The sequence below is a fragment of the Pleurodeles waltl genome, chromosome 5 (genome assembly GCF_031143425.1).
Source record: "Pleurodeles waltl isolate 20211129_DDA chromosome 5, aPleWal1.hap1.20221129, whole genome shotgun sequence".
Taxonomy (NCBI): Eukaryota; Metazoa; Chordata; class Amphibia; order Caudata; family Salamandridae; genus Pleurodeles; species Pleurodeles waltl.
This window is the reverse complement of record NC_090444.1, coordinates 850197302-850209489: the sequence shown is the minus strand read 5'-3', so window position 1 is coordinate 850209489 and position 12188 is coordinate 850197302. Positions and strand designations below refer to the sequence as shown.

The following is a 12188-nucleotide window of genomic DNA, read 5'->3' as shown; positions in this document are numbered from 1 at the left end:
TCAATGTTTGACTTTCTTGTCAATCTCGTTTGCCCGCTTCTTATTCAATGTTTTTCTTTTTTTTTGTGTTTGCCACTCTCATTGAGCACAGCTTTTTTTAACCATATTTTTAATTGGATGACTTGTAGTCTTCCGTGATTTGCATGAGGGAACTATTTTTTCTTTGCCCATTCTATAGGAGTGCATACTTTTTCTTTCCCTCTCCCTCATATGTTGCTACTTCACTTCACAACTCTGTCATTGCCCCTGGGCATTGTGTTGCTGCTCACCCTTTCCAGCACATCAGGATGTCACAGCAAGAAGTTGATTTTTGCTGAAGTTTGACCTCAGAGCAAGCTTTATAAGGTTGGTTTTGGGTAGGTTTCTAGTCTTGGCACAGAGAAGCAGCATTTGTGGTGCCATGGGAAAAGGGTGAGCTGCTTACTATGTACTCCCAAGGCTGCTGCAGAGCACCAAATAGCTAGAGCATTTGTTTAATTTCAGAGTCCTCTGAAAAGTAAATTAGACCTTGGCAAGCCCTATCTTTAATTTCTAACGCTTCTTAATCTTTTAAAATTGTATTTAGTTTCCTGTGTGATAATTTTTTTAAAAAGAAAACAGGCTGTTTATAATGATTGAAAATATTGAATTCAGTGTACATTTTTGGGACACCTTAAGATATTTGCTATTTCTTCCAAGTGTTGAACTATTTTTTCACTTACTTTTTATTAACAACGCTTTACAATCAAGCATTGACAAAGAAAATAGCTTAGGAGGTGCATACAAAGATGAGATATTTTGACTTTGCAATGTTTGTTTTAATTTTTTGCTCCAAATCACAATTAAAACAAATGTTTTTTGTAGGATTGGTCACTTTATTCTGAACACAGTAGACTTGGTGGCAGCTACTTTTGAATGACTGGTCTGCAGGTCTCAGGCTTTTTGTATTTAGAAGCTATTTAGCGTTTTTTTTTTTTAAAGACATGGCGTTTTTCAAAAACTGTAATTTTAGTTCCCCCCCCCCCATACTAAATAGGCTTTTCTGAGTAATAATGCAATATTTTGGCTTGAAGTTGGCTTATTAATGTAATTTTTGATTGCCTGCAAAAACTCATGAAAAGGTTTATTGCTTGACTCATATAAAGTACTTTCTAAATGATAGTCCTTGAACAATACCAAATGATTCCCTCTTGGCATAAATAATCAAGTAAAACTTTACATTTAAAGGACATGGTTTGCTGCTTGACTCAGACCTTTGCCTTATAAACACAATCTGATGGAAAAAGAAGTTTTAAATACCTTCTGGAATGAGTTCAATGTAATACTTCAGATTTCTTACTGCTTCGGTATGCCTAACTGGCTCTTCTTGTGGCATGCTTGAACATTAGCTGAGGTAGTAAAGGACATGCGGCTATATGTATTCTATGGGTGTGCGCATGCATTATTTACAAATTTGTTTTATATGTTAGTGTGTTTCAAGTGCTCATTAAGCCCCATTGACTGTGTGGTGACACCGTAACCTATATCTCAACATACTGTGAATCTGACTAAATTATACTACATTAGCATAAGAGATCAGTTTAATCTACAAGACACTAAGCTGAGTAAAGGGGAAAGAACTTGAATTCACTCTTTTTAATGTTGCATGTGTGATACTTTTATTAGTTAAGTGGAGTTTGTAATTGCATGTTTATTGTTTTCAAGAAGAAAGAAGATTGGATATGGACGAGAAACCACTTGTTGTACAGTTGAACTGGAACAAGGATGACAGAGAGGGAAGATTTGTCCTCAAGAACGAAAACGACATCTTAGCCCCTAAGGTGAGCCTATTTCATTACGGTGTTTACCTTGATTTAGTGGGGGGAAAACGCTGTGAACACAATTATATGACAATGGAAATCTGCATTGTGAGATTAGGCATTTGTTAAGCACACATTACATACTAGATTTAAGTTGTACACTTTGCTGTTTTTAAAATGGTAGATGAGGACCTGCTTGTGACAAAAACCCCATTGATTATTTGTTACATAGCCCAATTTAATAATAATAATAATAATGGTAATTATAAAATCTTTTAACTTTAATGCTACAAAGATTTATAAATACCAAATTGAAATGAATTTGCCTCATTAGATTGAAGCGAGGAGGTATGTTGGTACTTTGAGAATTCAAATCGATGTCTCAGGTTGCATGCGCAACTATAGTGAGTGATTTACCTCTCTAAACAGCTTTACAAACAGTATTATCAGCAGTCTTTATTATACGGCTAAGACAGTGTCTGGCCAATTGTTTAATCCTTTACTTACCCTTCCATTGTAATTGGTTCACCATAGGTATGTCATTTAATTTTCTAAACCTCTTTGTTCGGGATCCCTTAAGGGTTGTCTTTATCTTGTCTATATCCCACATATTGTTTAATTTGTTTTTGTCTTCCCTTGCCTTGGTTTTCTGCTGCAAAACTTTAGCATATAATTTAACTCTGGCTTCTCCGACGAGTAGCTCTCTTTTGTTCAGACTAGCCTAATAAATTAGAAACTTTTGCTTTGTTGTTTGATGTATGTCAAAAATAAAAAAAGCCTTTATTTGAGACGAAAATGTGTGTATTTTCAGAACTCATAAGCTGATGTATGGCAAAAATGGTTGAATTTTCAAAATATATTTAAAGTTGATGGAGTAGTAAATCATGTAGCAGTAGAGAGACATGTTGATAATATTTCATTGGTACCAGGGGCATTGCAGCTATTGCTGTTATACATTAGCTATTCAAAGGCATTCTAAACTGATACAGCCTTTTTCGCATTACTGCTGGCAACCCTAATTGCTGCACCAAGGTGACCACTGCTAGTAATTGTGCATTGAATAGCCACTGATCTATTTTGTCTGATGTGCTTACTATTACAACACTAATAGTATTAGTAGCTTGTGGTGATTTTCAGTGAACATAAGTAGCTCTTGTTACAAAAAAGGTTGGAGACCCTTGTTTTAAATATAAGCTGGTTTTACAGAATTTCTCTTCAGCATCCATATTGAACTGACATCCCATCTCCAACAAGCAGAGCAAATTATCAATAGCCGAACTCATCAAAGTCTGAGATAATGTTGACAGGAAGGAGTGTTTTTCTGAATTTCAGGCTCTGTTCTACCTTGATGGGCTCATTGCGAATCCCACCGAAGTAGTGGGAAATCTTGGGACACGGATCGATTCAAGTCTTTCCTTTCACCAGCAAATCACTCCAACCTCTCAAAGACTTTCTTCTTTCATCTTAGAGAATTCCAGCAAATATTTCCTGTCCAGAAATTCACTCAAAAAACATTTTGTTTTTTAAATCTCTTTATTATTTCGTAATTGACACACAGGGTAAAACACCCCTGAGATGACAGTTCAGATACACGGACATAAAGCATTCCTTATATCAAATAAGCAGAGATACAACTGAAACATCAACAATGAACTATGCCACGTATCATAAATAGCACTGCCTTGCATCGAGCTGGGGTAAGCACTAGACTCTGGTCCCTATGGAGAGGGGCAACCCAGGGCACCCAGGTGTGCCATAGAAGCCTATTATGTTCGTGCGAAGGTGCCGAGCAATATTAACTGAGGAGTAGGATGGGCTAAGCTGCAGTGGTCAAGATGAAAAGGGTGCTGAAAACTCCGAAGCACCACCCCCCCCCCCCCCCCTTCCTTGGCTTCCATGTTAACACTGAATGTATCCCAGATATCGGTTCCGTCCTGTACTAGTCCTCTATGCTGTAAGTTTCGTAGTGTTTGGGCCTCCGCATGGGATTGCTGCAGCAAAACTTGCAGCCAACTGTTGTAACTGGGGGTATTTGGCGCTTTCCATTGGGTTGCTATTAATCTCTTAAAAACAATGAAGGCCAGATCTATGAACCTATGGAGTTGCTTGTCCTTACTGGTGCGGCGACGCAGACCCAGCAGGCAGGACTCCGGCGTCGCCTGTAGGGGATGGGCAGTGATGTCAGTTACCGTAACAGTAATATGTTGCCAAGCTATGGATAATGGAGGGCAGCTCCACACCATGTGATAAAAATCTGCCAGAGGTTCTGTGCAACGGTGGAACACCGGGTCCGATGCGGGAAACATGCACTTTATGCAGGAGGGAGAAAGGTTAGAGTGGTGTAGATAATTAAATTGGATGTACCGGAGTCTTGAATTCCGAGAGACATTCTTAACAGAGGAGAGCACTGCCGACCATGCCGTCTGAGACAGGGGCGCAGGTAACGCCATGTCCCAACGAGATCTTGCACGTTCCAAGCCCTGGTGCGCTCCCGACAGCAGCATGGAATACAGTTGCGACACCACTCCCCTTGCGCCACCCACCGAAAGGACCAGTGTGAGGATTTGTGACGTCGGCGGATCAACATCGCCCATGCCCCATATAAAAAAACATCATAACAAGGGCTTCCAATTATATAATGTTTTTTGGGACATTTCTATCCTATTTATACAAATACATTTTTTTGTTAGTTTTATATCTGTTTATTCTTTTTAATTGTGTGCTTAGTTTAAAGAAATGAAGCTGCAGTGGGTATACTTCCAGATTCATTTAATAGAAAAATGTTTACTCATGTTTGAATGGCCAAAGAGATTTAACCATTTACAGTACACTACAGTCATCTTAAATCATTTGCATTGTGGAACAGCTGTACTACTGTAGTTACTTAAGCTTAATTAGGACTTTTTTTTAACTACCCTACCTGTCGATCTGCACAGCTATTGACCTCACATACATGCTTGACTGTAATGACAATCGTCTAGAAGTATATAGATTTTCTGTCCGTATTTACCTGTAAAAATCAGTAAAAACTGAAAACTGGGTCCCTTACTGATAACCAATGTTTTCGCCATGGGCAATTCAGTCTATCCTGGCCTCCCTAAGACCATTGTAAATAGTTTCAATATATTCAAAATGCAGCAGCTAGGCTAATTTTTGGGTTTCAAAACGTTTGGTGATATTTCCTCAGAAATGAGTCAATTACACTGTTTTCCTGTCTAAAAGTTGTTTTTTAAATTAAAATCTGGCTGTATTGTGCACCACCTAGTTATATCTTGGGCCTGTCTTTTGAGGACAAAATCTTCCAAATTCATGTCTGTGGTAAATGTATAGTCTTCTTCTAAATGCTTTCTACTTTTCCAAAGGCTGCTCAAATATTCATAATACAGAGGTAAATTGTTCAGGGTAAAAGGCACTACTTGTGGAATGCCCGTGAAATCCATTAGAGAAGATACAAACTATTTTGCCTTTAGGAACATTTTTTAATGTGTCTGTTAAATTCTGACTAACTTTCCATGACAGCCCTGACTGATTTTGTTGTAATCAGACTGCTCTCAGCAGTATTTCTTAGTACCAAGCAACTCCTTTTGAGGGCTAGATGTTACTCTAAACATGGAAGTCTCGCTTGATAGAATGCTCCAGTGATTGATTAGTATCTACTAAAAATGACACATTATAGCTATGGTATAATCTGGGATTCTTGGTTTACTCAAGGGCTTATCTGTCTAATCATTTATGCTAATGTCCAAAAGTGTATGAGCCCTCCCAAACACTCCTAATATACCTTCCAAAAATTGTACTTAAACGCTTTCAGTAAATGTAGATTGTGTATTTCCATAGATTGTGATGGGTCTTAAAATGAGGATCATTGAACATTAGCGTCTGGTTCTCTTAATAGTAGCTCTTTCTTTGCTCGAGGTCACTGTTAAAGGCAAATCTCTGTTCTGCATTTCTAAAGTGAAACTAAACTTTTCCATCATCCTCCACTCATGTGTTCAAAGTTCATTCCACTGTTACTCCAGCTCAGTTTTTGTACCATGTTTTATTTAAAAGCTGCAAATGAGGATTCCAAGATTGTATGGACAAGTTAAGACATATGTTAGCAGGCTGAGTAACAGCCCTGGCTGAGCAAAGTAATTGCTTAGTACTGAGAACACTTTACCATCACACATTATCACAGAGTTTTGCACTAGCTGAAAGAGTGCAGACGCCCAGGTTCTCTACAATGGATGATCGAACACTCAGAGGACAAGCATGGCGGAGGCATCCTGATAATGCTGGGCTACAGTCATAACTGCAAGGGAGCAAGTACAGCCTGAACTGTGTGCTGCTGATCTGAAAAAAAAAAAGTTCAGATGAGCTAGGGTGGGCCAGGTGAGCTGTTAAAGATAGTGGATTGTGGAGAAGAGCCCTCTGAAAGTTTACTGTTTGGCCAGCTGAGCAAAGATGCAAGGGGTCCACCAGGGACAGTACACAGAAGCATCAGAGTGGGAAAACCTGCTAGTGGATGGAACACAGCGGGTGGCCCTGAAAAGTTATGAAAGGGGAAGGTTAACACCTAGATGCTTGAGACCAACTCCAGGTGGTTAAAAAAGAGTTGAAGCATAACCACACCTGAGAGATTGAAGTTCAAAGCATTTCAGAAAATCATGTTAGGTACAGGTGACTTGAGAAGGAACACGGTTGGGTAGGGTAAAGCCATACAGCACACACATACGGAGGAGAAGAACGCCTATATATATATATATATATATATATATATATATATATATATATATGTATATATGTGTGTGTGTGTTCAATGGCATGTGTAGCTGCAGATACACATGCTATGCATATGTCTGCCATCTAGTGTTGGGCTCAAAGTGTTACAAGTTGTTTTTCTTCGAAGAAGTGTTTTCGAGTCACGGGATCGAGTGACTCCTCCTCTTCGGCTCCATTGTGCATGGGCATCGACTCCATGTTAGATTGTTTTCTTTCCGCCATCAGGTTCGGACGTGTTTCCTTTCGCTCCAGTAGTTCGATTCGGAAAAGCTTGAAAACGCTTAATTTCTCGTCAGTATTGTTTCGATCGCGTTACACCTTCGATCGACACTTTGTACCGTCAGAACAAACATCTCTACTCGCCCTTCGGGCGCGCGTGCGCCCAGCTTGTGCCTGGTGAGGCCGACCGCGTGGAAGCCTCATGGTTCGGACTCCATTCTGATTCTGTCCTCGGTGCCACGCTAAATTCCCTTATACAGACCAACACCTCATCTGTAATCTCTGCCTTTCCCCCAACCATCGGGAAGAAAATGATGAGGCCTGCAGATCCTTCGGTCGAAAAAGATACTCCGGGACAGAAGAGCACAGAGACTTGAGATGGCATCAAAAAGCTCCGAACATTTCGACATCGAAGAGGAAGAAATCATGCAGACCACAGCCTCCGTTCGAGGATGCGACTCCGACCAGGATTCTGAGGAGGACAGACCGGTCACGGCAGGACAGCACGTGAGTACGCCTGCCCCTGTACCATCTAAGCCCAAACATAAGGCCTTGGGGACGCCACTGCCGGAAGGCTATGGCTCGACCCGAATAAAGGCGCTCGGTGACCAACCCACCAGCTCGGCACCGAAGAAGGCTACCCCTCTGAAGCCATCAGACTCGAGCTGAAGCTCCGTCTCCGGACCGAGCAAACACCGCTTTTCCGAGTCCAAATCTCGAAAATCAGTTTCGGAGCTGATACCATCCTCAACCCCATCTTTTTCGATACTGAAGAAGCCAGCTTCGAAGCCAAAAAAAACTAGTTATACAGAGGAGCATGGACTTTCAAAAACACTTAGAGAAAGCCATAAATCCACTAAGGAGGACTCACAAATGCAACCAATCATGGAAGTAATGGATGAAAGGCAAGCCAGGATTTATGTCCATAAAGAAACTGGCAGAATTTTAACTGCACCTCCTCCAAAACCAAAAAGGAAATTAGCCTTTCAGGAGGAATTGGATACTACACAGCCACCAGCCAAAGTGCCAAAAACAAAGGCGAGACCTCCACCTCCTCAATGATCTCCTCACGCTCCACATCTAAATATCTCTCCTCCTACCAGTCCTACACCCTTGCAGTCACCATCACACTCATTTGATTCTCAGCAGGGCAATGTGGATCCATGGGATCTTTATGATCCAGACCCCATTCCGGATAATAACTCAGAATTGCTATCCCTCGAAGCCTTCACCACCAGAGGATAGTACAGGCTACACTCAAGTGATAGGTAGGGCATAAACATATCATAATGTCACCATGCACACTGAGCCATTAGAGGATGAGTTCTTACTTAGTACACTCTCCTCCACGCATGCAACATATCAGTTGCTCCCTATGCTCCCCGGCATGCTAAAACATGATGACCAAATATTTAGCAAGCCTATAAAGGCAAGAATAATTACTCGTAGAGTAGAGAAGAAATATAAGCCACCTTCTTCCGAGCCTGTCTATATTACCCAGCAACTACCTCCAGACTCAGTAGTGGTAAGCGCTGCCAGGAAGAGGGCAAACTCGCAGTCGTCAGGCGATGCACCCACACCAGACAAAGAGAGTAGGAAGTTTGATGCTGCAGGGAAGAGGGTGGTGGAGAAAGGCCAAGCCATCACTAACAATCAGATTAGGTCTGCCCTAGACTCAGCAGATACAGTGGCCAGAAGCATCAACACTGCTGTAACCACAAGGAGGCATGCATGGCTTAGGTCCTCAGGATTCAAACTTGAAATCCAACAGGCAGTGTTGAATATGCTATTCAACAAGAAACAGCTTTTTGGCCCAGAGGTCGACACTGCTTTATAAAAAATGCGGAAGTATTCAGACATCGCAGAAGCCATGGGTGCACTATACACCACACAATACAGGGGATCCTTTCGCAAACCCTAGTTTAGAGTTGGATTTAGAGCCCAAACTGCAGAGGCATCCACATCACAGCCAAAGCCGGCCTACCAACCTCAATACCAACAAGGTGGTTTCAAAATCACTTATAGAGGCCAGTACCCCAGACGCAGGGGAAAATATCAAACACCAAAACAAGCCTCACAACAAAGTAAACAGTGACTTGTGCCATTCCTTTCCAATCCACACCTCCCCTATGGGAGGAAGACTGCAAACGTTCCACAACAATTGGCTAAACATTACCACAGACAACTGGGTATTATCAATTATCCGCAATGGCTATTGCCTAGAATTGATAAAACTCCACCAAACATTCCACCAAACCACACAGGCTATCCACAGACCTTATCACTCTGTTACAGGAAGAAGTCAAATCTCTATTACTTAAACAAGCAGTAGAAGCCGTGCCGCAAAATCAAGTAGGGACAGGAGTTTACTCACTGTATTTCTTCATTCCCAAAAAGGATGGCACCCTAAGGCCAATATTAGATCTCAGAACCCTCAATCTTTACACCCTGTCAGAACACTTTCATATGGTATCCCTACAGGATGTTATTCCACTACCTCAGCAACAGGATTTCATGGCATCATTAGACCTCAAGGATGCGTATTTTCATATACCCATCCACCCTGCGCACAGAAAATATCTCAGGTTTGTCATTCAAGGAAAGCATTATCAGTTCAAGGTGTTACTCTTTGCAATAACAGCAGCTCCAAGGGTATTCACAAAGTGCTTAGCGATAGTCGCAGCCTACCTAAGAAGACAACAGATACATTTATTTCCATATCTAGACGATTGGCTAATAAAATCAAACAGTTATACGCAGTGTCAAAACCATGCTTATTATGTAATACAAATCCTGCACACGCTAGGGTTCCCAATAAATTACCAAAAGTCACAGTTGCAGCCTGCGCAAATACAACAGTATTTAGGGGCAATACTAAATACTCAAAAAGCGCTTGCAAGTCCATATAAGCAGAGAATACAAGCATTCCAGAATATAATAGCACAAATACCGACAGGTCAACAGTACACTGTCAAATTTGTCATGAAAGTATTGCGTATGATGGCATCATGTATTGCAATTGTTCCACATGCAAGACTAAACATGCGGCCCTTGCAACAGTGCCTTGCACAACAATGGTCACAAGCACAGGATCAACTTCAATATCTAGTGTTGATAGACCGCCAAACATACATGTCCCTTCAGTGGTAGAATTCCACAAATCTGAACAAAGGGCGGCCATTTCAAGACCACGCGCCTCAGACCATAATTACAACAGATGCATCAGTGATTGGCTGGGGAGCTCACCTCAGGAATCACAAATTTCAAGGACAATGGGATGCCCAACACAAACAGCTACACATAAATCACTTGGAGTTGTTAACTTTCTTCCTAGCACTCACAGCTTTTCAGCCTCTCCTTATTCACAAGAACGTATGGAAGTAATTAAGCAAGCAAGAAAACCCACTACTAGACAGTGCTATGCCAATAAATGGAAAAGATTTGTATATTACTGTCAATCTAAACAAATGTCCCCTCTTTTAGCATCAATACAAGATACTGTATGCTATTTACTTCATTTACAAAAATCTAATTTAGCATTCTCTTCCATAAAAATACATCTCCCTGCAATTTCCACATATTTGCAAAATATATAGCACAGCTCTTTATTTAGAGTACTTGTTATCAAAGCCTTCATGGAAGGCTTAAAACGCATCATTCCGGCCAGAACACCTCCAGTTCCTTCGTGGAATTTAAACATAGTACTTACGTGACTCATGGCCCCACCATTTGAACCTATGCACTCATGTCAAATGCAATTCTTAACATGGAAGGTTGCCTTCCTATTCCCAATTTCTTCATTGCGAAGAATTAGTGAAATTCAAGCTTTCACTATTGAAGAACTGTTCCTACAAGTACACAAACATAAAGTCGTACTACAGACTAACCCTAAATGTCTTCCTAAAGTAGTATCACCTTTTCATATCAATCAAACAGTGGAACTACCAGTCTTCTTCCCACAGCCAGATTCTGTGGCAGAAAGAGCTCTACATACATTAGACATTAAAAGAGCTCTAATGTACTACATAGATAGAACAAAACCATTCAGGAAAACTAAACAGCTATTTGTAGCTTTTCAAAAACCTCAAACTGGTAACCCCATTTGAAGACAAGGTTTAGAAAGATGGATAGTAAGATGCACCCACACATGTTACCTTAAAGCTAAAAGACAACTCTTAGTTGCTCCTAAAGCACATTCCACAAGGATGAAAGGTGCTACAATGGCCTTCTTAGGAAATACACCAACGGCTGAAATATGTAAGGCAGCTACTTGGTCAACACCACATACTTTTATTAAACACTATTGAGTAGATGTTTTAGCAGCACAGCAAGCCACAGTAGGTCAAGCTGTACTAAGAACATTATTTCAAACAACTTCAACTCCTACAGACTAACCACCGCTTTTATGGGAGGAATAACTGCTTTGTAGTCTATGCATAGCTTGTGTATCTGCAGCTACACATGCCATCGAACAGAAAATTTCACTTATCCAGTGTACACCTGTTCGTGGCATGTTCCGCTGCAGATTCACATGCACCCTCCCACCTCCCCGGAGACCTATAGTAGTTCAAGTTAAACAAACACTTGTATATGTGTGTTTGTATGTGTATATATATATATATATATAAGTATATATGTGTGTGTGTGTGTGTGTGTGTGTATGTGTGTGTGTGTGTGTGTGTATATGTGTGTGTGTGTGTGTGTGTATATATGTGTGTGTGTGTGTGTATATATGTATGTGTATGTATATATATATATATATATATATATGTGTGTGTATATATTCCATAAGCATGGACATCTCTTTTCTTTATACTCTATCACTCCTACCTTACCCTCTGCGGGAAAACAATCTAACATGGGGTCGACGCCCATGCGCAGTGGGGCCGAAGAGGAGGAGTCACTCGATCCCGTGACTCGAAAACACTTCTTCGAAGAAAAACAACTTGCTACCCTCCAAGCCCAACACTATATGGCAGACGTATGCATAGCATGTGAATCTACAGCGGAACATGCCATGAACAGATGTACACTGGGTAAGTGACATTATATATATTATATTTATATATAAAAACCAGGGGGTCGTACATGTACCCAGGCAACTTAGGAGCAAAACTTCTTTATTCTAAGGCCTAAATCTGGGAAGAAAGTGGCCTATACCTTGTAGAAGTTTAACCAGGTTGAATGTTTCATGACCGAGAAAAGATCTGAGACCATGCATTCTGTCTGGCTACACAGTAAATTCCCCCTGATCGCTATCAGCGATAGTGGATACTACACATGTCAGTTGGAGATAGCAGCCACAGAATGACCACTCACTTAACCAAAAACGATCAGCCGAAGTGTATTGGAAGTCTGACATCTGATCTTACAATGGCGATGAAGACAATGAATAATTACCTCACTCGTGCCACTAGAGAGACCCAAAGA

General features: G+C 40.9%; 1 protein-coding gene across 13 annotated transcripts in view; it reads left to right on the top strand.

Moving 5' to 3' along the window:
- AFDN (afadin, adherens junction formation factor) overlaps positions 1 to 12188 on the top strand; it is a 1710163-nt gene that overhangs the window by 226131 nt on the left and 1471844 nt on the right. For 7 of the 13 annotated variants that reach the window (XM_069234921.1, XM_069234923.1, XM_069234919.1 and 4 more), the window contains exon 3: positions 1687 to 1799. In XM_069234921.1, the coding sequence (XP_069091022.1) occupies positions 1687 to 1799 (113 nt within the window). Of the gene's footprint in view, positions 1 to 1683; positions 1800 to 12188 lie in introns of all 13 variants that reach the window. The other 6 variants (XM_069234920.1, XM_069234922.1, XM_069234924.1 and 3 more) reach the window with 1 other exon arrangement.